Source organism: Rhamphochromis sp. 'chilingali' (assembly GCF_963969265.1).
Source record: "Rhamphochromis sp. 'chilingali' genome assembly, chromosome: 18".
NCBI lineage: Eukaryota > Metazoa > Chordata > Actinopteri > Cichliformes > Cichlidae > Rhamphochromis > Rhamphochromis sp. 'chilingali'.
In genome coordinates, this window is record NC_137945.1 from 14,663,653 (window position 1) to 14,687,549 (window position 23,897).

The following is a 23,897-nucleotide window of genomic DNA, read 5'->3' on the forward strand; positions in this document are numbered from 1 at the left end:
TAAGTGGTCCTGTGTCGATCGCCAGTTTGGCTCAATGGGCTTCAGAAACACCAAAATAAATGTTTGTTTTTTGGTTTTTTTGTTAGATATTTATACATTTGTTGACTTTATCCTGTTTTGTTTTGTTTTTTTCTCCGGGACTTGTACATACATGAAGAGGGGAGGGGAAAAAAGACTTTTGGAAACACATGGAAAATGTGATAAAAATAAAGATACTTACATTTCAGTTTTTCTGTGAACTCTCTGGACTTTTCAGGAATTTTATCATTAAAGAGGAAATTAATAGTTCAATGTTAATAAATATATACTTTTTATCCTTAAGTTATCCTTACCATTGATATAGAGAAAGCAAAATTAAAACCAGAGGAGAGTTCTGCTTTGAATTTTATTTTTGGTCCATATATAGGCTTCTGATGACCTCAGCCCTGCTGCTATTCTAGTAATAGTGTTACTGCATGATTGGTCATTGAAACTGTACTGTGCTTATTTTTATCTGAGCTCAAACGAACTCCCGGAAAAGTAGATTTTCTACAGGAAAAGTACATTTAAATAACAATGTTGACAACAATTTCCAGTAATTTGGCATGCACCTTTTTTAATCTTATGTTTATTTTTGAAGAAATACCTTTTGTTCTCAAAAATACTGAAATTAGTTTTACACAAACATGATTTTTGTGAATGCGGTTCAGAGGTCGTGTTGCTTCTACACTCTGTACCTCTGTGATCTCACACCTGTTTTTTCCCAATATCAGTGCTTTTAATAATCAGAAAGGCTAACATTACTGAAAATGTCAGACTAACATTCATAATAAGAATAATAAGATTAAATTATTTTAGTAGAGTCAACAGATAAAAAAAAATCTGCGCACATGGCACACAGATCAGATTTGTTTTTTGTTTATTTTTTGGTCAAACTGTTGAAATGCACAAATTTTTTGATATTAAAAACCAAGTGTTGCACATTTGATATGAGGAAAAAAAATATTTTAAGCATTTAAATTAAAAATTGTAGTGAAACCTCATTTTTCCATTTAGAATGGAAATTCTGCTTTGAGGACCTTTCATATATTTAGACAAACTTTTTGATTCAGCTGATTTCTTTGAAACTCTGGCAAATTTCGTGTGGAAGGTGAAAGATAACTTTAATACACAAAAGGTCACTGTCGATGATTGTTAATGATAATAATACCATATGATTCAATTCCCTAACAGAGCCAACAGAACGTGTAAAAGGGACACGCAAGTCTCTGAATGTCATCATTGTTTTAATAAACAAAGAGCAAAAACCTCCCCACTCTGAACATTTCATAAAACGGCACAGTAGCTTTGTGGTGGTTTTGAAAAGTGCACATGCAGTCTGAGATTGAGGTATTTATGAGAGCCGTTAAAGACAAACTATATAGGTCGCATGAATTGACTTAAAAAGATGATGTTGTATTAAAATTGTGCAGGGAGACGCCAAATCCGAAATTAAATAAATTAGATTTAAGTTAAAGAAATAACGTGTAAAATGCTCGAATAATGAATATTTTATTGTTATTATTATTTTTTAATATTTATTATTATCATTTATTATGTTTGTGTTAAAATAACAATCACGAATTAAAGGTCATAAGAAGCTTCCTGTCGTCATTAGACTGGATAATGAGTGTGAACACTGACAATAATTGTCGGATATGGATATAATTGTACTAAAATATATCTATATGACCGCTAATGCATAGTAGTGTATAATAGAAGTACTACCCTTTTGGCACATGTCAACAAATTGCCTGCGCCTTCAGGCTCACCGTGTAACACTTTTGTCTGAGACGAAAACCTCGATATCGAATTTAGTAAAGGGGTTGGATCCTTGGTGTTATTTTAAGTCGCTCACTCGTAATTGCACTGATATATCTGACACCGACATCAAAGATTTCCCTTAAATAGAAAACAAATGTCGTGGAAATTGTACAAAATCAGTATAAAATTCCCGGTTTTGCCAGTTTGAGCGAATTCTGCATTTATTGCGTTAAAAGAGACAGGGCGGGTTCCTTTAAACCGCCTTTTCATAATGAACACATTTACCAAAGGTAATTAATATATAAACTATCTCGATTCGTCACTTTGATTTGTATTTTAGTTAATTGTGAAAGTAATTACGGAGCAAATTAACAGCTTTCAGGAAAGAAAAGGGTTTTAGGGTCAGTTTCCATTGGGCTCCTTATTAATTTTCTCTCTCCTGGATGTGATGAAAAGGAGCTATAAATCTGCGTGATCGGCGAAGGCCAATACTAAATGGCTCCATATTTCACCGCTGCTTTAATAGAAATATTCATGTGGGCTCCTTAATGAAATTAAACCCGTGGTGAGGGACAAGGCGCAGAATAAGAGTCCGGCTGTTGTAAAAAATCAGACAGAAGGCTGATAAAGTGCGTTTAATCGTTGAGGAATATGCAAAAGAAAACTTGTGTTTCGGCAACTCGCATCTGCTAAATATTCCGAGGTGGAGATGTTAATTAAACCCATGGCAATATCATAATAATTTTAAACCACCCTCTTTAATGCCTGCTCAGATTGAACGAGAGTTGCTGTGGGCATCTGGACCGGATATTTGGATTGATTTTTTTAATGCGCTGTTTTCAGAAACATTTTGGTAAAATATTCACAAGTCAATACATTCGAGACTCTAGTACAACATCTTCACATCGTCAACATCTGCGCATTTTCTCGCAGAAATGCTCGAAGCGCATTTGATCGTCTCCTCTTTGTCATACCTCCTCTCTCCTCCACGTTTCCACGCAGGCCCGCGTCCCACACACCCACATCAATCTCCCCCTTATCATTCTGTAATTGCTCGTGATCATCAAGGTCCACAATTAAATGGCGATCCTTTACTTCAAAACTACCCGGTGACTTGTTGATTTCCCCCGAGCAAATAAACGTCCCCGGAGTGCGGTTAGCTGATGAATTGACAAAAACTAATCAGCTTTATTGGTAGACCAGTTAAGGGCAACGGGGTGTCAATAATTCTCATTTTGACCTCCTCTTCCATTAACTTTAAGTGGCTTATTAGACCCACGTCACCCGGAGCCACGGGCCGATTACATCTCTCTCCTCATCACATTTTAAGGCTTTCAAATGCAAAATTTGTCGATGCCTCCTTGTTGATTTTTTTAAAAAACATCAAACCATCCGTATTATTCGTCACAGTTCAGGGATTCTATTTTTTAAGGTTACAATTAATAATAAGTTATAAAAATCAACAACGTAAACGCTACAAGCAGAGACGCATGGACCTAATTAATTCAGATGCATAGCGCCATTTTAACGTGTCGCTGTGCGTCAGTCACCTTCAGGTTTTGGAGCGACAGAAGGAGGGCTTTTACTTAAATTTCCCTGTTGGCCTATGTGGCTCACTTTTGCCTATGCAGTTTTTTCCCCCTGAATTTAATGGGTCACTGTTGTCAAGACAGCCACAAATCACTTCACGTGTAAGGTCTGAAAATTGAGTTGGCGTCATAATCCAACTCGACCTATGCGCTTCGTAATATCCCCCCTTATTATCACGGCTATCGTAAGTATGCTTTGTTTTGTTCTGCTTCGGCTAAACCATGTCCCGTCCTCAAATGAACCATGAAGCATGCAGGCCCAAAGACAGAGCTCACCTCTGGAAACGGAATTGTTCTATTTTTATCTGCTCTTGCAGTAGTAATGCGTGTATTCGCTCAATTCTAAGAAAACAGGGATTTTAATACGTGGTTTCTAATGAAATAATATATTTAAATATAAATATATATTTGCTGTCTTTCAAAGTTAAACCAATACTACCAGCTCACTTCTAATTGAAGAAGGTCCTGTATTTTATAAATAGTCACACTGGAAACATGCCAGCCTAAACCTGCTGCTGAAGAATTGCGCATATAAGCAAAATTAGCATCCAGCTGACCAAAAACAGAAAAATATTTCTGTCTGCATCGTTTTTTCCCTCAGTAATGGCAATATTTTATGGAAACAGTAACTCTGCCAGCGCCGTGCTTACAGCTGGGAGGCTTTGTTGGGTGCGCAGTGACGCTTCGGACAGCCCCCTGCCAGACGGCTGCACCAATCGCCTCCTTCTGACAGGAATTAAGTGTGACACGGAGTTCCTCTCACACACTCCGGATCCCATCATAACTTTAGAGAGGTGGGGAAACGGCTGTGGCTTCTCCTTCAGTCTGAGCAGCAGTGGCGAGAAGGACGCGCACCGGGTCACCGATGGAGAAATCCAAAAACTTTCGCATTGACGCGCTTTTAGCAGTCGATACACCCAAGGCGCAGACCTCGCCGCTGGCGCTTGTCACTTCCCTGTCTTCCTCCTCCTCCATCCCATCGTCTGGAAGTGTGGCAGCCGCGGAGCTGACCACCAGTGCCGATTCTTTACGCGCCGACACGCCGTCTCCGCCGAGGATTCCCACCTGCGGGTTGATTCCCAAACCGGGTTTCCTCAACAGCCCGCACAGCATGGTTGGATTACATCCGCAGAGCACGGCAGGGATTCCAGCACAGGCTCTCTACGGTCATCCCATGTACACCTACTCGGCTGCTGCGCTTACAGGCCAACACCCTGCCCTGTCCTACTCCTATCCACACGGCTCTCATCACCACCACACCAGCGATCCCATTAAACTGACAGCCAGCACCTTCCAGCTGGACCACTGGCTCCGGGTCTCCACGGCCGGGATGATGCTCCCCAAAATGTCTGACTTTAATTGTGAGTAGCAGTTTCATGACACAATATTTTGGCAATTTCAAATCCCTCACTTTGAGTAAAACCCCAAAATATTATTCAGCCCTTGGTTGTGGTGTAGTCTGCTTTATATCTTGTTTAACAGAATATCTTGAAGAGTAAAAATAATGCTGGCCTAGATGCCCATAAACTGTGATTTAACTTGGAAAAAAAGTTCGATTTGGGAATTTCTGGTGCACAATTTCTATCAGATATTATCGTCTGAAGGGAACTGTGCGTGACACACTGATGCTTTTTCATAGAGGAACTAAAATGGACAGATAATGGACAGTGGGAAAGTGGCAGAGGAGTGTGAAACCCACAGTCGACATGCTATTTGCTCACCAGATACTGCCTTTTTGTTTCTGCTCGTTTTAACAGATTTGCTCAAAACTGGGTGGCAAATAGCTTGTCTGTGGATGTATTGATGGCGAGACAAGCTTGCTGTTTGAGAGAACAAGGACGCATAATAAATAGCCTATACTGCCGACTCTTCTTTTTCTTTTCAAAGTATCCTCTACAACACAAGCAGTTTTAATGTGATGATTGTGAATATTTGAATATGATGGCTTTCTTTACATAAAATGCATGACAGAAATTCCTGAATGTGTGAAAGCTGACTTCTTCTTTTTTTTAATATATATATTCATGCAGCTCAGGCGCAGTCCAACTTACTTGGAAAGTGCCGAAGACCAAGAACTGCATTCACGAGTCAGCAGCTGCTGGAACTGGAGCATCAGTTCAAATTGAATAAGTACCTGTCAAGACCAAAGCGCTTTGAAGTGGCCACCTCCCTCATGCTGACAGAAACTCAGGTAAAACATGACTGCACGACAGCACACACACACACACACACACACACACACACACACACACACACACACACACACACACACACACACACATATATATATATATATATATATATATATATATATATATATATATATATATATATATAAACTAGAATTTTGCAGAATGATTGAAAGAGTTTGTGTTTAGTATTTGATATGAAAAAATATTTTCTAGCATGTATATGAATGATAACTTTAAGTTATGATAACTTAATTTTTCAACTGGTGTTTCTAAACTCTCAGAATGGAAATTCGGCTTTAAAAAAATCTTTTAACTTAAATTTTTTTTATATATATATATCGATTAAAGCTGATTTTACTATATTCTACAGATATTTTGAAACACTGCATTACATTTCAGGCGGAAGGATGACTGCAATACCCAAAAGGTCAATGTCAGGCGCACGGGTGACTTTTACGCGCCGATAGCACCTTCATTCCTGTGCTATTTTTAGTATTTTTGGAGAATTTTATGAGTTCATGCATAGGCTAATATTGCACATTGAGTGTGGTAGAAAATTAAAGGATAGGGAGAAGTTGACGATTTGTTGCCCAAGTTTCCTTCACACCAGTTTAAATCATTTATTCTGCCCTTTTCCAGGTTAAAATCTGGTTCCAGAACAGACGCATGAAGTGGAAGAGAAGCAAGAAGGCAAAAGAGCAGGCCGCCCAGGAGGCCGAGAAGCAGAAAGGTTCCAAGGGCGGCCAAGAGAAATCAGACGGACTCGAACAGTCGGATTATCACAGCAAGACGGACTCAAAAAATGGCAGAATAAGAGATTTCAGGGACAGTGACGACGACGAAGGCGAAAATTTCCTGTACAACTCGTCAGACTGCTCTTCGGACGACGAGAGGAATCACAACAGTGACATAAGTCCGCAGCCTTGAAGCTTGGAGCAAAAGGGCGAAGGCAGCGTTTTCCATTTCTAGTGACTCTGGGGGGGCTTTCGCTGTAAAATGCAGTTAGATGCATGTAATCCAACCTCTAATCACCTACTTGGAATTGTGGAGATTTTTGTTTTTGTTATGAAAATAATAAAATGTAGGTCAAGATTAGACCCTCGTGTCATAAACAAGCAATAAAGCAGAAGATTTGCGGTTTATATCGTGCAGCACCCGGCTATAGGTAAAACTGTGACGTAGCCTATTGCATGGTTATATGCAAACGCTGTAAACTGGCTCAGGATTTTGCAATATCCACCTGCTGTGATGGTTAGTTTATCAGCAATAATCTTTCAATTATATCCTATCCTATATCCCTTACACTTAATAGTGGCTCTTTTATTTTTGTTCTTTGTGATGTTTTACTTCCTCGGTGCCATATCACACTGGAAAAATGTTATGTTTATTTTTCTATCTGTATTTATAAAACGTACATATAATACATCTTACTTATAATACATCTGCATGCTAAATTATTGTTTAGCGTCTTGGCAAACAATGTGAAATAAAGTGTTTTGGGGTTTTTTTCCTATATAAAACTATTTTTCTTTCTTGCAAACGCACTCCCTCTGATTTATGATTTTGCTCGCAGTGTGTTTCCGGACAGAGGCTTGTGTTTTCCTCCTTGCTCTGACAGGTCGGGTCATGGGAATTACTGTTAATAGCGCTGTCAGATCTGTGCAAACGTGCAGTGTGAGCAAACAGCAAGGAGGCAGTCAGACGGAGGAAACATTTCACACCACACTAGCAATGGGCTCGTATTAATAAAGCGTTTTAAAGGCGTGTTAAGCGACAAACTTGGCTGCTCAGGCACTATTTTCAGTACTGAAATCATTCAAACTCATAAACTCAGCTTAACAAAATATAAATAATTGACTATTGACCTCACAGGATGCGCGTTTGTGGAAAATGGGCAGTATTGGTGCAAATATTTTGAGCAATAATAATTTAATAATAAGAATATATTCTAATCCGTGTAACATCTAAATTCCATGAGCTAACAGCTATAAATTGTAATCATAGATCATATATATATATATGTGTGTGTGTGTGTGTGCAGGCCAAATAATCTAGCGCCTAGTTTTTGGTGAAAATGAGTGGACACCCTCAAATCTCACCGACTGCTAATGTGTTGATATCTAGCCTGACCCTCTTTCAGACAAACCACGTATTTTATTATATTATGTATATCTCAATTAATCCGACTTGGCCTCTGAGGCAGTTTAATAATCCTCGTGTGCGCGCTTTTACGCATGGCTCTATTTCCAGAAAGCAGGGCTAGCGGTGATTTGACGCGTTATCATTTCCTCCGCAGTCATCAGCGTTAATCTATAGCAGGGTCTCACTGATTATGTGCCATTTGTATAGGGATTACTGAAGGATCTGTTAGTTATCTTCTGCTGTTTGCTTTAGCAGACTAAATCAAAGTTCAGCTGAGGGTCAGACCCACACACCAGGTGAGGCTGAAGGAAACTCTCCGGCAGACAATAGCCAGTGTATGGAGTGCACAGTGAGCCTATTGATCCCATTATCTCCACCTCAGCAGCCAAATTCTCAAGCTTTTCCACCAAAATTCTCAACTGACTGAATTGATGAAGTAATTGCGCTCTCTAAAATTACCTGAGACAGCTCGCAACATTTCCCCCGGGTGACCTTAGTGTCCTATTCCTGACCTCAGGGTACTGCTCGGAAGTCTTGGATTGATTCAGGCCACACCAGCGGAGCTAATTAATAGGAGCAAGTATCAAATCTAGCAGATTGATGCTGCTATGCTTACAATGCGGAGAGGCACTGGTGTCAGCTAGCGAACAGTATAGGACAGATTCATGGCTCCAGGTCATTTCATTAAGGCGTGTAAACACCTCTCGGTTCTCTCTGCTCCTACAGCAAATATCCACAAAAGGATAGACATACACAAATATGCAGCAATCAGCCACGTTTAAGGCTGAAAAAGACCAGATTAAAAGTTGCTTTATCATGTGGAAGGTGTAAATAGACTCAGCAAAGCCCAGAAGAATAGACCCAGGTGACCAAACTGTGCAATATTAACTCTTGATGCACACTGCCTCCCCGAGGGCAGTCTCTGAAGAAAACGTAGACAGACTTACGGCAACACAAAACAGTTCTTTTTCCACATAAAGGAGTTGAAAGTTAATTTATTGAGGTTTTCTTTGACATGAAGGTACAGGACATTTTCTTTCATAACAAATATACAAGAGCATGAACATTATGTAATTATTTATTACAGTGGATTACCCTTTAAACGCTGGTGTGTGCCTGAGGGAATCAATAACTTTCAAATGTAAAAATCTTTCTTTATTGTACACAGACACACCAAGGCAAACTGCTAGATTTAACCACATCTTCTTCATTTCCTTGTTTCCTTTATAAGTAACACAGTAGGTTTGTGTTTTTGTATTAAAAGGTCTTCTGTTGTTCCAGTTCTTTTTGTTTTTTCATCACAGTCCATATTTTGAGTTTTTGCTGTGTGCGTTTCTGTGTTTTACAGTTTTAGCTTTGTCTCTTTTGCCTCCATGGCTTTGGTGGCGAGTTGGGCACGCTCTGACAGCAATGCTGCTTTCTCTGGTGCTCCCTGGGACAGGATGCTCTTCAGGAGGAAGTGGTCAATGAAAAGCTTCAAGCCCTCCCTCAGCATTCCTAGCTTGGGAATTCCTGAAATCCTGGCAGAAGGGAAACAAAAAGAGTCACAGTTGACTTTCAAGGTGTGAGCTAATAGCAGTTTATAGAAGGTGGATGGTACAGCCATGTGGTATAGCTCTAACACATCTATGCCCCAGTGCAGCCTCACAGGGCTTTAGTCATGGCTGCAGTTCTTAATTTTGTTTTTCTTAACAGAGGTGCACCAGCAGTTCCTGGCAACAAACTCTGTGTGATGTCCGACTGCACCGATGTGAAAACCATAGCTCTGGTGACTTTACAGGAAGAAAGAGTTCCATGCACTCTACAGAGACAACCTTTCTAAATCAAATGGAGAAAACCCTAAACTATCCCCTGCTATGTGTGACATCACTCTCCTGATGTTGTGCAGCTCACCTTCCAAATATGCTGGCCAGCTCCTCGGGCTCAGTTTCTTTCAGCAGTTTGGTCAGCACCTGACGCAAGAAGCGCACTGTGGGCTTATCTAGTTCCCCAAACTCTATTACCTAAAGGCACAAACAGCAGAGGTTAATGCAAAGAATAGGTTTAAAGATTTAATCTGTAAAATCAACTAAATACATGTAATATATACATAATATTAATTACTTTGAGAATGGAGAGTGAGAGGCATTTCCTCTGAAGGAAGCAGGTGACCAGCTGGACCAGATTGTTAAAGGTGCTGCTGGAAAGGTTGGGCAGCTCCCTGAACTTGTCCCAGAGGCTGAACTGGAAAGTCATCTATGAGAAAGGAGAGAGGGTTTGAAGGAACAATTAAATCCAGAAACACACATATCATATAGTATTGTGTAAAAGAACAGGAATAGTCCTTCAGGCTTCTTGAAGAACATTCAAAGCCCTTCTTTGGATATTAGCTGGCTTTTATTTTATTTTTCTGTCAAGATGAACCCACGCTGCTGCTGTGGAGGCCAATCTACGACCGATAGAAAAAACACACAGTGGGACGTTATCTAGGTATGCGTTTTCTGCATTGACAGTGTGTTTGGGATCATTTTTATGCTGAGAAATGAAGCTGGTAGCAATCAGATGCTTTCCAGATAGTACTGTATAGTGGAGCAAAATCTAACATGACCCCTAACACCACTGAAAACCAGCTCCAAACCATTTTTTTTCTTAAGAAGACGCCTTTTAGACACTGTTCATCTGCAGTATATAGTTTTTTTCTTAATGCCATTTCTTCTTTTGTCATTCACGTGTCCAGTTTACTTAAATTTTTAGGACACACTGCACATGATGCCTAAGTTTTTGGCCAATAGCGTTTTGTGATTCACCCCATCGGTGCGAAAAGAAAACTATTATAATCCTGTAAAACTGTTACCTTTGGCATTTCTGTAAATTCTACTAATGACAAAGAAATGGGAACAAATGATGCGTTTCTGCTTTTTTTATGCTTGAATGATTCATAAGCAAGTTTTAAGTGGGTTAAAAACACTTACAAGAACTTGACTGAAAATGAGTGAAAAAGCAGCCAATGACAAAAGATTCCCCAGAAAGCTCGGAGAACTATTGCTCAAGATCACTTTAAAATAAAAGACAAGTCTGGCTCATTGATGCAACACTATATCCGCAATACTGTCATCAGTGATTACCAAATTAAGCACCTTAAATAACCGACTCCTCTAAAGAGATAACCCTCTCATCGAGACCCAGTTTACATGTGAAAAGCAAACATTCCCACCAGCTCCGTTCTGGAGCTCTTTGATGAGGACAATGGTCACCAGTTTCCGATATGAGCTGCTGGCCTACATGACAGCAAAGTAGGAAGTGTGGTCTCAACGCCATTGTTTGTAATCACAGTTTGAGTCAAATCAGAAGCCAGAGGTGTCAGAGGCTCCCACACTGCAGAGGTGAACTGCAGGCCACACACAGATCACACACAGTTTGAGAGACCGGGTGGTCATATGCCCGTGCCAGGTAATTAAATCCCATAATAAACCCTTTTAAACTGATTATGCAAACTTACGAGACTTTTAAACTAAAATATAAGAAGGATTTACAGTATAATCTACCATAACCATTGATTGAACAAGCAGCACATGTCTTACATGGTTTTGCTAATAAGGCTACCTGGAAGCGACGGTCATGTGAGCAAAATTTCTCTCCCAGTATGACGTAAAAGGCGTTGAAGTTTTTCTCTTGGAGACAGCAGTCCATCAGAACATGAACAATCTCTCTCTCCTGCTTGTCCTTCAGACCCATCCTTTAAACATAGCAAATTAAAAATAAATAAAAATTTCAAATGGGCTAAACTACTCCAAAAACTGAAGAAAGAAACAGAGATGTGAGACGAAACAAACCTCAACAGCTTCTCAAATGCATCCAGGTAATCTTCACTGGTCATAAGCACACAGAAGATGTTCCTTCTGACATCGGTGTTCATCCTCTGTTTCCTGGCCAGCTCTAACACTTTGGCACTAAACTAAAAAAAAATAAAACAATGACAACAGTTATAGAACGATAAATGCTGCCATTACTGATGAAGCCATGCTTTCCTCGTACCTTATTTATTTGTTAATCATTGTCCCAACATAGCTGCAGGTTAAGACTTTGATGCAAAGCGGAAAATATATAAAAGGATTCAAATGGAGGGCTGTGATCATAGTACAGTTCCTGAAAATATTCTATAAAAAAGATAAACCGGCTAAATGTCGGACTCATGGGAATGTTGATGAACAGCATAGATGCAGAGTGGAAAGAAACTTGCTGCCTCCTTGGGGCCAACAGAGATACTGCTGCAGAAAAGCATTAATAAGAACTAAGTCCAGCCAACTTAGTGCAACTTACTTATTTTGAGTGCACGGTGCTTAGAATAACTTGATTTTTCTGAGTGAGCAATACTAAACGAATTAGTTCAACTGACATATGTCAATATAGATCAGCTGACATACATGACACATGCCAACTAACATATATGTCAGCTGACATATGGCCAATGTGTAACTTGAAATAATTCATTTAGTATTGTAACTGATATATATTGACATATATCTCAGTTGAACTAATTCATTTAGTATTGCTCACTCAGAAAAATCAAGTTATTCTAAGCACTGTGTGATCACAGAGAACAAGTTCCCCTAACTTGGCTATCTCAAGTCAACTAAGGCAACGAGTTTGGGTACTAATTTTTTGATTACTAGCAACTTATTCACGTTTACAGTGTCCAAATATGCTTAAGTGAAAGGAGGAAAAAATGTTATCTTAATTTGATCTGCCTCGAAGTGCACTAACGTTTTTTTAAGCACATGGCGAGGAAAATGGAAAAAAAAAATGGTGGCAACCATCAGGTGGTCAGAATTACAGTGTCAAAATGTACACATTACATATTAGCTGCAGAAGGAAAATTTTAAATCCAGGAACTGTTGGAACTGAAAAAAAAAATCTATTAGTTTTCTTCTTGGAAGCGAGTAATTTAAAGGGTTTATTGTGGTAGCGTCATCATTGCTAGAATCTCCTCAGCTGTGCTCATGAGGAGGCCGTTCACTCCGAACATCGGGATGTCCAAGAAAAACCTTGGGTTTGCACAGGGAGGCTTTACTGCTTCTTTATTAACTGTTCTCATGATCGAAGGAGCCAGAATGAAGTGGTGGAGCGGTTAAAATTCATGATAAACGCTGTCTCCTTTGCTTCTGCAAGGACAAAATTGACAGTTACCAAGTAATTATTCTAGGTAAATATTGTCTTATTCTGTTCATTGTCTTAACTGAACGCACACCCCAGATCTTACAAATAATATCCAAACTACTGGATGTGAAGCTACCTGTAAAACTGGTTATATCCTTGGATGTGTGTTTACTCTAGGTGAAGCGATCCATTGCTTCATCAGTGAAGAACACGCCAAGGCCACACACGGAAGATGGAAAATGTCACCTTTGAAAGGATCTGCGGCCCTCTTAGACGTCAGATCTGCTACAAAATGATGATCCTTATAGGAATACGTTTAATTTCTAATTTAATAATGCTTCTGTCCAACTTGTTGTCTTTCATTTTTTTGTCATGAAAAAATAAATAAATCAATATCCACCCCTCATATTGATCAGTTTTTGCTAACCAATACAATAATTCTTCTAAGGCATTAAGACAAACAGTCATTCTTTGAAAATCAATCAGTGCCTCCCACATGTTTTTCTACCATTTTTGAACACAGCAGACAGCCACGTTGAATTTTCATGGATATACACACATCTGAAGCAGATGTCTCACACTAATCCAGATGTGCTCCAGGCTGCCTAATTTAAACATGAGTGCTGCTATAATAATTTAATGTCTTCTGCAGCTCCAGTACTCTACCTGTCCTTGAGCAGGGGTTTGTTTTGTGGTTGTGTCCTCTTGCTTGCTGATCATGGGAGCGCCGCTCCACGATGAGCCGACAATCCACCAGCGGCCCACCTGCTCTGCTGCCAGGAGACTATCAAGAGAGACCCTCAGCTTCATGTCACTGCCCCCTGCGCTTCTGTGGATCTGAGCATCGCAAGGTGTTAGCCATGAGAAGACTCAGCTGGTTAACACCAGGTATATTAGTTGGTAATATTGTGACAGGATTCCTGAAGGTGTGAACTATTAAAGTAGAAGTTTAAGTCTATAAAAGTGGCACTCTGGGGCCACCTGGTGGTACAAGTGGAGGCTAAAAGAATGATTATTATGTTTAATAGGATTAAGTTCAGGCTTAGACTTATTTTTAATAATGCAGGTAATAAAATCAAATAAAATATGGCTTTCACCCACCAGACTCCGCTGCAGCTTCCTCAGTCTCTCCACAGGCTCGGGATCATAGCCAGGGATCTTCCTCATGTCATTGTTTTTCAATGCCATCATTGTTTCCAGCATGAAACGCACCTGAGGACGGGTTTTCACAAGTCAGAAATGCTTCTAAACTTGGTTGAGAAATCATGACACAGCATTGTGATCAGTTAGGAAATAAAACGTAATCTTGGTTTAAAAAAAACAAAATCTGATCTCATCTCCCTACCCTGGTTTGATCCTGAAACTTCGACCCCATATCGCTGGCCTTGCGTTGGGCTTCAGAGATGAGCTCCTTCAGAGCTAGAGGATCGTCCTTCCTCAGGGCGAAGCCGACATTCCTCAGCACAAACAGGACCAGCTCGATGTCCTTTTCTGTAAATGTTCCCACCAGCAGTTTTAGGATGTCGAAGATGAGGACGGAATGTACCACCTGGAAGTTATACAGGTGAGCAACGATGGCGATCAGGTTGTCGCACTCTTTGCCTCCACTCGGGTTCTTGTAGTGCTCGTCAAACTTTCGCACAACTGTCTCCAGAAAATGGGCTCCTACCTGCAAAAGGAGAGGATATATAAGATATGTGATCAACATGAGAGCAATATACAGCACTATGAAAAAGTATCTGCTTTTTTTCTGCTTTCCTGAATTCTTATTTCTTTACACATGCATTTTTCATGTGAAAGAAAATTTAATATGACAAAACACCTCGATCAGATTGAAGTCCAGACTCTGACTAGGCCACTCCAAAACCATCACTAGGTTTTTGCTGGTCTGTTTTGGATTATTGTCCTGCTGCAGAACCCAAGTGTGCTTGAGTATAAAGGCATGAACTGATTATGGCCAGTGTGTTTAATCTCAGCAGATTAATGATTTAATAAGAGGCTGCAAATACTTTTTCACCACATTTAGTTTAGATAGCATTATTTCCCTTAACAAATAAAATCATCATTTAAAAACTGCATTTTGTATTTTACTCGGGTTATCTTTGTTCAATATTAACATTTGTTTGATGATCTGAAACATTTAAGTGTGGAAAAATATGCCAAATAATAAAAAAGTGCCAAAAATTTAATATATGACAAGGTTTATAAACAAACCCAAATGTTTAAGCCAATAGCACATGGCTTAAAATATCAGCCTAATGTTTATAAAACTATATATAGTGCTACAGCGACTTCGACCAGGAGAAGATGTCGTCAGGTGGTGTTCAACTATTATCGGGTGTTTCTGAAAAACAACAGCCTCAGGTCGTTGGATCAGCAGTGATGGCCAGTCAGTGCCCATCTCCTCCTGGTCCCCAGTTACCCTCCTCCTGGTCCCCAGTTACCCTCCTCCTGGTCCCCAGTTACCCTCCTCCTGGTCCCCAGTTACCCTCCTCCCTCTTATTCTAGAGCCAACAAGAAGCTCTCTCGGCGGCCTCCTCTAACCTATGGATGGCTGCCTTTTTATCTCTTCCTGTTATTCCAAAAGCCGTGAGTGTGTTCCACTCAGACTGTGCAGGGAACCCCATGCATCCTACTTGGACTGGGAATAGCCAGGCCTACCACCCTCTGTTCCCTCTGTAGCTTGTTGGTGATGGAAGGGCGTAATAAACTGAGCGGAGCAAGGCTCCAATCTCCAAAGTTCAGCCCAAGTAATCTCACTTCATCCAGGTTCCTTGTGAACCCAGTGCTTTTGCCCAGGACACTCTACCTTCCTCCTCGAACTCCCGGATCTCAGCTTGAACCATGTCTCTCCTCTGTCTTGGATCAGATTTTACCCATTACTGGAAGTGAGTGGATCCGAATCCCTGACGCCCCAAGCAGGGGTTGCCAGTAACTTCTCTCAATTTCAGCATACTTTCTGCTTGTGCCACTGATGTGCCTGCTTTTGCATCCAGCTATTGTAGTGACTCCTGTGTCAGTCACCTTGTTATCAGTCAAGTCTCTAAGGAGCATTACAACCCTGCACATTGCCACACTGAATTCCTCCACTATGGATGATAAACAAGAGTCTTTGTAGCATGCCATGCTGGAATAGCCAGACCTTAAATTTGCCTGGTAGGCCTGAGTTTAATATTTATGTTTTATGTCATTTAGAGAATGACGTAGACCAATCAAACTGACAGATAACAATCAGTGTTACAGATCCCCTTCCAATTTATTTAAAGGGTATTACTTTTCAGCTGAGATGTGCAAAAGAAGCTAGCCAGTTAGAAAAACAGCCTCCTGTAAATAATCTAAGAGCTGATGTGAATCAGGTCAGTGGTTTTTATTTCTCACACACACCAGCAACCGTGTTAACGCTTCTATCTATGTACCAGATCTGAGCATCTCCACAAGTTTACAGGAAGTAAAACCAGCCTACAAGCCATATTTTAAATACCTCTGTGTCTATTTGAAAATTTCTGGCAGACCATAAACCTCAAATTGAGGGCTCAAAGGAGGGGGTCTTACCTCCAAGCCCACAGCATGATGGAGGATGCTGACAAGCAGGATGTGCTCCATCAGTAATCTGTCTGGCATCAGGGTCGGGGTGACGCAGGCTGCTAGCAGCAACTCTGTCAGGGTGTCGTTCATGTCCTTCCTGCTGGAGCTCATATACAGCTCCTCTAGCTGACCGCAGATGGATGACATGTTGGGCTCGCTCAACCTGAGGATGACAAAACAACAATGAACTGTGCAGAATTTAAATAACTTACATTAGTTTTTCCTATGTGTGGGAATTTAAACTACCTACTTCTTTCAGTACCTGCATCTAACTAACCAGGTAACAAGCAAGAGGCTTCCACTGAATAATTCCTGAAGTGATTAATTAATATTTTATAAAATGTTTGTTTGCTTCTAATAGTTGGTTGCAGAAAAGTCTCTGTATAAAACCTGGATTAAAATCCATCAAAATGACCCATTTATAAATTTAAAACCATGAGTAAGTATTACTAAACTAAGACAAACCACCTATGGCTCATATTCTACACTGGAGTCTGTAGGTGATAGTTAGAAAACACTTAAAAGCAAATAAAGTGCTGTATGAATGTGTGTAAACGACTGAACGTGGGTTGTAGTAAAGGGTTAGAGCTATACGAGTACCTGTCCTACCTATGCCTAAGATGAGCTTTGTAGGCTTCTATCAATATTCTCAGTTAGCTGTAGCCAAGTTTTACATTTTGTTTTTAAAAGGGGGAGGGGTGTTTTCAGCCTTTATTGGACATAACAGTCAAGAATACACAGGAAAGTAGGGAGAGCAGGGGGGAATGACCCTCAGGAAATGGACCAGGTCCAAATTGAACGAAGTCCCTGCAGCCTTTCGATATACGGGTCACCTGCTCAACCAGTGGAGCTATAACGTCGCACATCAGTTATTATTTAACTATTTTAGCTGTTATATGTTGTTGGTCCAAGAAGTCAGCGACAGAAAATTCGTTCTTATTTATGATCTAGGTCTCATTATTTTGGACAGTGATTGCAGTTTTATCATATCAATAGGTTCGGGCCCCCAGATTTGCTCAGTGTTTGCAACCCAGTCAGACCTCTCATGTCATCAGCTGCAGATCTTTTAAGCCTTCCCAGAGTTAGAAGGTGTGGTGAAGCTGCTTATAGGTACTGTGGTCCTGTTCTTTGGAACAAGCTGCTAGCTTTCATAGATTTGGTTCTTATATAGCACTTTTCTACTCTACCTGAGCACTTTATATATGCCTCATTCACCACTTTAAATTATTTCTATCTAACATTGACCCTCTGATGAATTCATCTGAGAGCAACTAGAGGTTTACATCTTGACCAACAATGCAGACTGAAGCAGCCAGTGATTGAATCACCAACCATCTGATTAGTAGGTGACCTGTTCCACCAGACATTTACAGCCATGTATTTAAAAAAAAAAGACCCAAAATCAATTGATTCATATAATGAAATGTGCTATATAAATAAAATTCCCATTGGGGGATCGACTTCATTGTGTTACCTGTTCATCAGACCTTTCACGTTCCTCTTCAGTTTTTCTAGCTCAGCTTTGCGTTTATCATCTCCCATGTTACGCAAATGAGGTGGCACGTACTTGCCACTTGTGGAGGTGACCTTGACATTGTAAGAATTAGTTTATTATTAGATTAATAGATCAGTAAGCAAGATTATCTAATGAAGTGATAGAAACAACCAGATATTACATATATCTGCACTCACAGTCTCCGTTTTTGTATCGGGAGCGTCTGTTTCTTCCTCTGTTTCCCCTTCTTTTTCATCTTCTGAATCAGGCCCGCCACTATCATTAAGCCCCTCCTGGTCATCCTCCATTTCCTCATCTTCATCCGCTTCCTCTTCATTAGACATGTCATCATCTTCATCTTCACCGTCATCATCAATGTCATCATCGCTGCCTTCACTCGCCATCTCTCCTTCAGATTCCGGGTCCTCGCCTGACCCCTGAGAGTCATCTAGCTTTTTAAAGTTCTCTTTGGCTGTTTCCATGTCAACATCATCATCTTCATACAAGCCCACAGCTGATGATCCAGAGTCAAGCACCCCAAGGATGTAATCAAGTCCATCAGCCACAAAAGACTGAGGGAGACTTTTTTTGTTTTTCCTTTTATTTAATCCAAGACATCGCTCCAGCTTCTTTATTTCTCTGTCCTCTTGTTCATTTGCCTCCATAAGTGCCAATTTTCTTGTTTCCTGAAGCTTATTGACTCGCTTGCCTTTCTTGGAAGGAGGTGGTGTCTCAGACTTGTCTGACTTGTCTTTAGGCTCGCTTGGATGCGACTTCGACCCTTCCTTCTTTGTTTTCTCCATTTTCTTTTTCTGCGTGTGTGGTTGTTGATGCTTGTCAGCCCCTTTTTTCGGGTTTCCTTCATCACTTGGGGGCAGAGAGACGGTGTTTTTGCCCTCGTAGTGACTTTTCATTTTGGCTTTTTTCATTTTCCGCTTTTCCTTGCGTAGTTCCTTTCGACTCTTCTTTTTCACAAATCTCAACCTCTGGTCACTCTCCGCTTCTTCCGAGCCACCTTTGCTTTTAAGGAAAACATCCACTGCCTCCCTGTACTTCTGTAACACGGCATTGCCTTTCTTCTTATTCTTCGTCTTACCTTTATGCTTCCAGTTCCCTTTCATTTCTACGAATTCAACGGTAGCTAGCTTAGAGATAGCTTAGCCTGTAAACTGCTACAAGCACACAAAATAAAAGAAACTGAACTATTCTGATCATATAAATACCTTACAATGCACATGGGCCTCCATGAGGATGACCCAGAAACACGTGACCTTTCCCTTCCAGGGCAGCTGATGACGTATTTTATTTTGGGGCGGTTTTTCGGGGGTGGTTTACGTCGCTCCGATGTAAACTGTCTTTAACCAGTCAGAGCAGTCTATGCAGAACAGTATAGACGAAGCAGGAGGAGTTGCTACCCTGGTTGCTGTCAGTTGTACAGGCGAGAATGTAGGGACTCAGTAGCTTTAATTGTTCTTGCAATATGAAGAATGGAAGAAGACGATGTGACTATTAGAGAGCAGAATTTCCACAGCCAAGTTCGGGAGTACATCGTAAGTAGCGGAGCGGCTAGTCGAGCCTAGCTCGCTAACGGTTGCTAGCGTTAGCTTTGCCTGTCAGTTTGACTCGGCAGTATTCGTTTAAGCTTGATATTGTATTTTAAGACCCACTTAAAAAATGTAAGAAACAATGAAATTTGATGCCCGGTTATGTCACACACCAAGTTGGGTTTAAATATAAAAAAGCGCGTGAACCCGCTAATTAACACGAGCTTCCGTTAACGCTAGCTGCCACCAAGTTAATCACAGGAGAACTTGGCTAACCCACTATATGATGTTATTTGGCATGTAAACATCCCCACGGTTAAGTAGAGGTATCTGTAACTGTGGCATTGACAAAATGTCAGGGTCCTGTCTAATTCAAGCTTTGTGTGTCGCATATGTTTCAAATCAGGATGAAGTGTTTATGTTCTCGCTGCTTGATGCTCCGTTTAAAAACCGTACACTTTTTCGCAGTCACCATATCAGATTTTTATCGCATGATATTGTCGTAATACCTGGTCTTTACATTTTATCGTAGAGTTTGGCTGCAAAGATAAGCTATACTTTATCTTTAAAGTTGGGTAATCTTTGTGTTACAGAAGCCACCATGTGACACGTAATCTGTACAAACTAGTTTAAATTAAATAAATTAAAATTTAGTACAGAGTAACCGTATCAGATTTTGACTGCAGGTTTATCCTGCTCACCAGATGATATTGATAATTATAGTGATATCTTTGTGGAAAAATCCATCTTCACTCATGATGTGTTTATTAATATAAGTTATATTATACAGTGGTTTATTGTAGTTTTTTTAAAAGATAGAAATAACAGGAAAAATGCACCTGCTTTTGTTAAGTGAGGCATGAGGACTAATCATGATTACATTCATAGTCACTCGTCATAGCTCCATTTTGAGCATAAAACCTCTGTTTAATATGTTTTTATTTTTAAACACAGTACCATTATGTCCTTTTTACCTCCCAGCTGTAAAAGGCTGATGGGGTATTATCACCTGAGTGGGTAGATGTTGTTGACAAGCAAGTGTGTGACTGCGATAACTCAAGGCGGCATAGGAGTTTGAAATTAATACTACAGGTGTAGCTAAAAATCTCAGACAAGTTTGAATGTCAGTGACCTCAACCTCAAGGTCAGAGGTTAAGTTGTTTTTTGAAAATCTTGTGAAAGCGATAACTTGAGAAGAAGGTGGCGTAGGATTTTCTAATTGACACCATACATGTATCTACTAGGAGGCTGAGGGGTAGCACTGGCGTCCACCAGTATTTCTAAAAACGATCATCAGTCAATATCGGTGTAATGCCACATCCCAGTGTAGACCATCCATCCATTTTCTTCTGATTATCCAGTACAAGGGGCGGGGTACACCCTGGAAATGTAACCAGTTTGTCTCATATGTCATTCACTGTGTAATTAGGGGTGATTAAATCCCATTATATGATCATTTAAAGCCTTCCTGCTTTAGTAGAATTAACATTGTTAATGTTTTGATAGTTATATCTATGCATTTTATGTAGAAGACCATTTTGTTGACATGTTACAGTCTGTTGAATTTGGCAAATAATATAAAGGTGATTTGTGACAATGCAATATGCATGTATGTTAGGTTCTTATCGGAGAGATGTTTCCCCACTGCAACGGTACATTCTGTCTTTCAAGAAACTATCTAATGCAATCACCAGCCATCTAAATTAAATTAGAGTTCAGTGGTCCCTGGGACCTAAAGGCTGCTTGAATAGTTACCAGTCAAGACTGTCTACTGACTTTTCATCCAAAATAAGGTTTTTATAAACGTTCTACCACTGTATTTGCTGTTGCAGATTTCTTCCATAGATTTCAAATTTGGATTTCCTTGAATGTCATATCTCTCTCGTTAAGTCTCTCTTTCTGTGTGTTAGAGACTGTCCATAGTAACTTTTAAGCTCACAATACAAAAAATATAGCATTGCTAAGTAACACAACCACCTAATTTATTCATGTGGCAGTTATCTTATCAGCAGTGTGTCACCTGTTCTTTTTTACACAGCATACGGTAGAAGCTGTTTAATTTCATTTAGATGTATCAATACAAAGTTTGTCCAGCAGAGTGGCTCTAGACTTACCTATTTGTGAAATGCTTTGCTAGAAACTCCATTTCTTTTTTTTAAAACAACTTTAATATACTGTCTATCAGTGTTTTTCCAAAATTAGCCTTTGGGTATACAGTTTCCTGTCTTTTCTCATTGAATTGTGGTGTCTTGATGTCTCCATAGCTCTAGGTGGGAGAAAAAAAACAAATAAAAGAAAACTAAAAGAGTAAAAAAGGTTTCAGTTTTCAGAGGTTTAGAGTAAGTCTCCTTAATTATTCCTGTCAGAATCTTGTGTAATATAGAGACTATCAGATATCTCAGCACTAAGCAAGGCCAACATCTGAGCTTTAGCTTGCACATTTTGTCCTGAGCCTGTACGCCTGGATGTCAGTATCTTATATCAACATTTCTAACTGCAAATCGTTCTGTGTGATGGATTAACATCAGTGTATCATTTCATCTTGATGTCTGTGGTGAGTCAGCTTATGGATGGATTTTTTTAATTTTAATTTTTTATACAGGTGCCAGGCGACTGATATTTTCCAGTTATTGTGTGTACTTGTTTTGCAGTTGGGGTTACTGTAGGTTAGGCTTAAAGTCAGTAAACATCTCTCAGTGACAGGACCTCATGTTCTCATCAGGCCCTAACTGGGAATCATTTTTCTTCCACAATGAAACCACTTGTAAATAATAATGCAAAAATTCTGTGCCTATGTTTAGCAAGAATGTAGAAAATTAGGTTACTGAGAAAAATCAGGTTAGAGTTGAATAATTTTGACCACAGTTCACACATGTTTTGGACAGTAATCATATTTCTTTTTCATCTCATCACAAAGCTTGTAGGTCATTATCAGGCTTTCACATTTTTTTGTAGACTATTAACCATTGTATTTTACAAAATAAAAAGTTTTATTACAATCACAATCAGCCATTGTTTAGTAGTAGTTATAATAATAATAATAATAATAATAATAATAATTATTATTATTATTATTATTATTATTATTATTATTATTTATTATTATTTATTATTATTATTTTATGAGATTGTTACCATTATGAGAAAGTACTTTTTACTACTTAAGTTTCTGAAAAGGCTGGTCTTTTTCAGTATATTCATCTGTGATGCTAAACCAAAATCATATTCTTCCATTATTAAATACCCAGACTAGTGACACTTTAACCAAAAGGAGGGACAAATTATTAATTTCACCAGTTTATTCTGGTTTATTGCTAATGTTTTTGCCTTGTGGTGGTCATCACAGCATTAGGAAAGATCCTTCCCTTGTCTAATAAGCATCTTTCTGATAATCTGGCAATAATTAAAGTTTGGAAATGTGTTAGAGAAGTCTGAAGATAACGCTATTTAAGGTAATGCACACATCAAAAACACACTCAAGCTAATGGTATACAGTACTGCCCAGAATGTACCTCTGTTAATAATATTGTTTTTAATAACTTAATCTGCAAAATAGATGGATATTTCAGGTTTTTGTCTCTGAAATCAAACTACTCCTGAATGAGTTTTATTGCCACAGTACATGAAAACAAGTTGATTATTTATCTGTTAAGCCCCTTTTAGCGGGGAAAAAGGTATTGCTGTTCTTCCGTTCAAGCCAATTTCCACCAATTTGGTAACATAGGATTGTAATGCTGAAACGATTGTTGTGCCAAATTCTGTTTTTCAAAAAAGCTTATTTTTCCCTCTCAGCACATCTTTTTCCTTTACTTTTGCCCTCCTTAAAGGTCAAAATTCACTTCCGGCAAGCCTGTGGGAGGTTTCTTTCACCTCACATGAAAAGGCATTTTCCCTTGTTTTATGGCCCCTAAATTCTGTTGAATTGGCCAAAAATAATTGACGTTATGGATTTTGCCCCAGTGAGTGAATGTATAAAATAAGTTTTTGGAAATGGTTTGCAACCTGGTTAAATGACATCCCCTTGTCAACACTCGCTGATTTTTCCTTTACATAGAATGCAAATTTAAAAAATTTTTTTGAGGGAAAATGGATTGATAAGAAGGGTAGTAGCACTGGCGTTCACTGCTGTGCCTGAAAGTTGCTGTTATCTCCTCAGAGACTGCTGTGTCTTTGTGTCTGTGCTGCTTTATCAGCTCTGTGCACCTGATGATGTCTTGTTCAGGGTTTGCCACTTTGTGGACATCATTCGGCTTGCACCAGCATCACTACAGAATTTATAGCTAGAAACATATGAGCAGTCTTTCATTTGATAGGGGACTGCATATGATAGGAAAAATGTTTTTGTTGCTGCTGTCACATTATGACATTTGGCATTTCTTATTATGCCAGTTTGCCTGTCTGTGTTGTGTATGTCCGCCTGGCATCTGGTTGA

General features: G+C 39.5%; 3 protein-coding genes across 3 annotated transcripts in view; 2 read left to right on the plus strand and 1 right to left on the minus strand.

Annotated features, from left to right (window-relative positions):
- The first annotated feature begins 4,130 nt into the window (after positions 1-4,130).
- On the plus strand, positions 4,131-7,090 carry mnx1 (motor neuron and pancreas homeobox 1). The gene is made up of 3 exons (XM_080865306.1): positions 4,131-4,732; positions 5,402-5,562; positions 6,203-7,090. Exons 1-3 carry the CDS (start codon positions 4,237-4,239, stop codon positions 6,488-6,490), a joined length of 945 nt encoding a protein of 314 aa, XP_080721432.1. The 5' UTR covers positions 4,131-4,236; the 3' UTR covers positions 6,491-7,090.
- Positions 7,091-8,685: 1,595 nt separating this feature from the next.
- nom1 (nucleolar protein with MIF4G domain 1) lies at positions 8,686-19,178 on the minus strand. Its single transcript, XM_080864158.1, has 11 exons — positions 18,119-19,178; positions 17,901-18,013; positions 16,394-16,589; positions 14,187-14,510; positions 13,943-14,053; positions 13,508-13,678; positions 11,518-11,639; positions 11,288-11,420; positions 9,809-9,940; positions 9,599-9,708; positions 8,686-9,225 (listed from the first exon to the last, which is right to left on the minus strand). Exons 1-11 carry the CDS (start codon positions 19,040-19,042, stop codon positions 9,048-9,050), a joined length of 2,514 nt encoding a protein of 837 aa, XP_080720284.1. The 5' UTR covers positions 19,043-19,178; the 3' UTR covers positions 8,686-9,047.
- Positions 19,179-19,278: 100 nt separating this feature from the next.
- The window catches only part of lmbr1 (limb development membrane protein 1), a 40,699-nt gene continuing 36,080 nt past the window's right edge, over positions 19,279-23,897 (plus strand). The window contains exon 1 of the mRNA XM_080864159.1: positions 19,279-19,471. Within this exon, the coding sequence (XP_080720285.1) occupies positions 19,409-19,471 (63 nt within the window). The 5' untranslated portion in view covers positions 19,279-19,408. The remainder of the gene's footprint in view (positions 19,472-23,897) is intronic.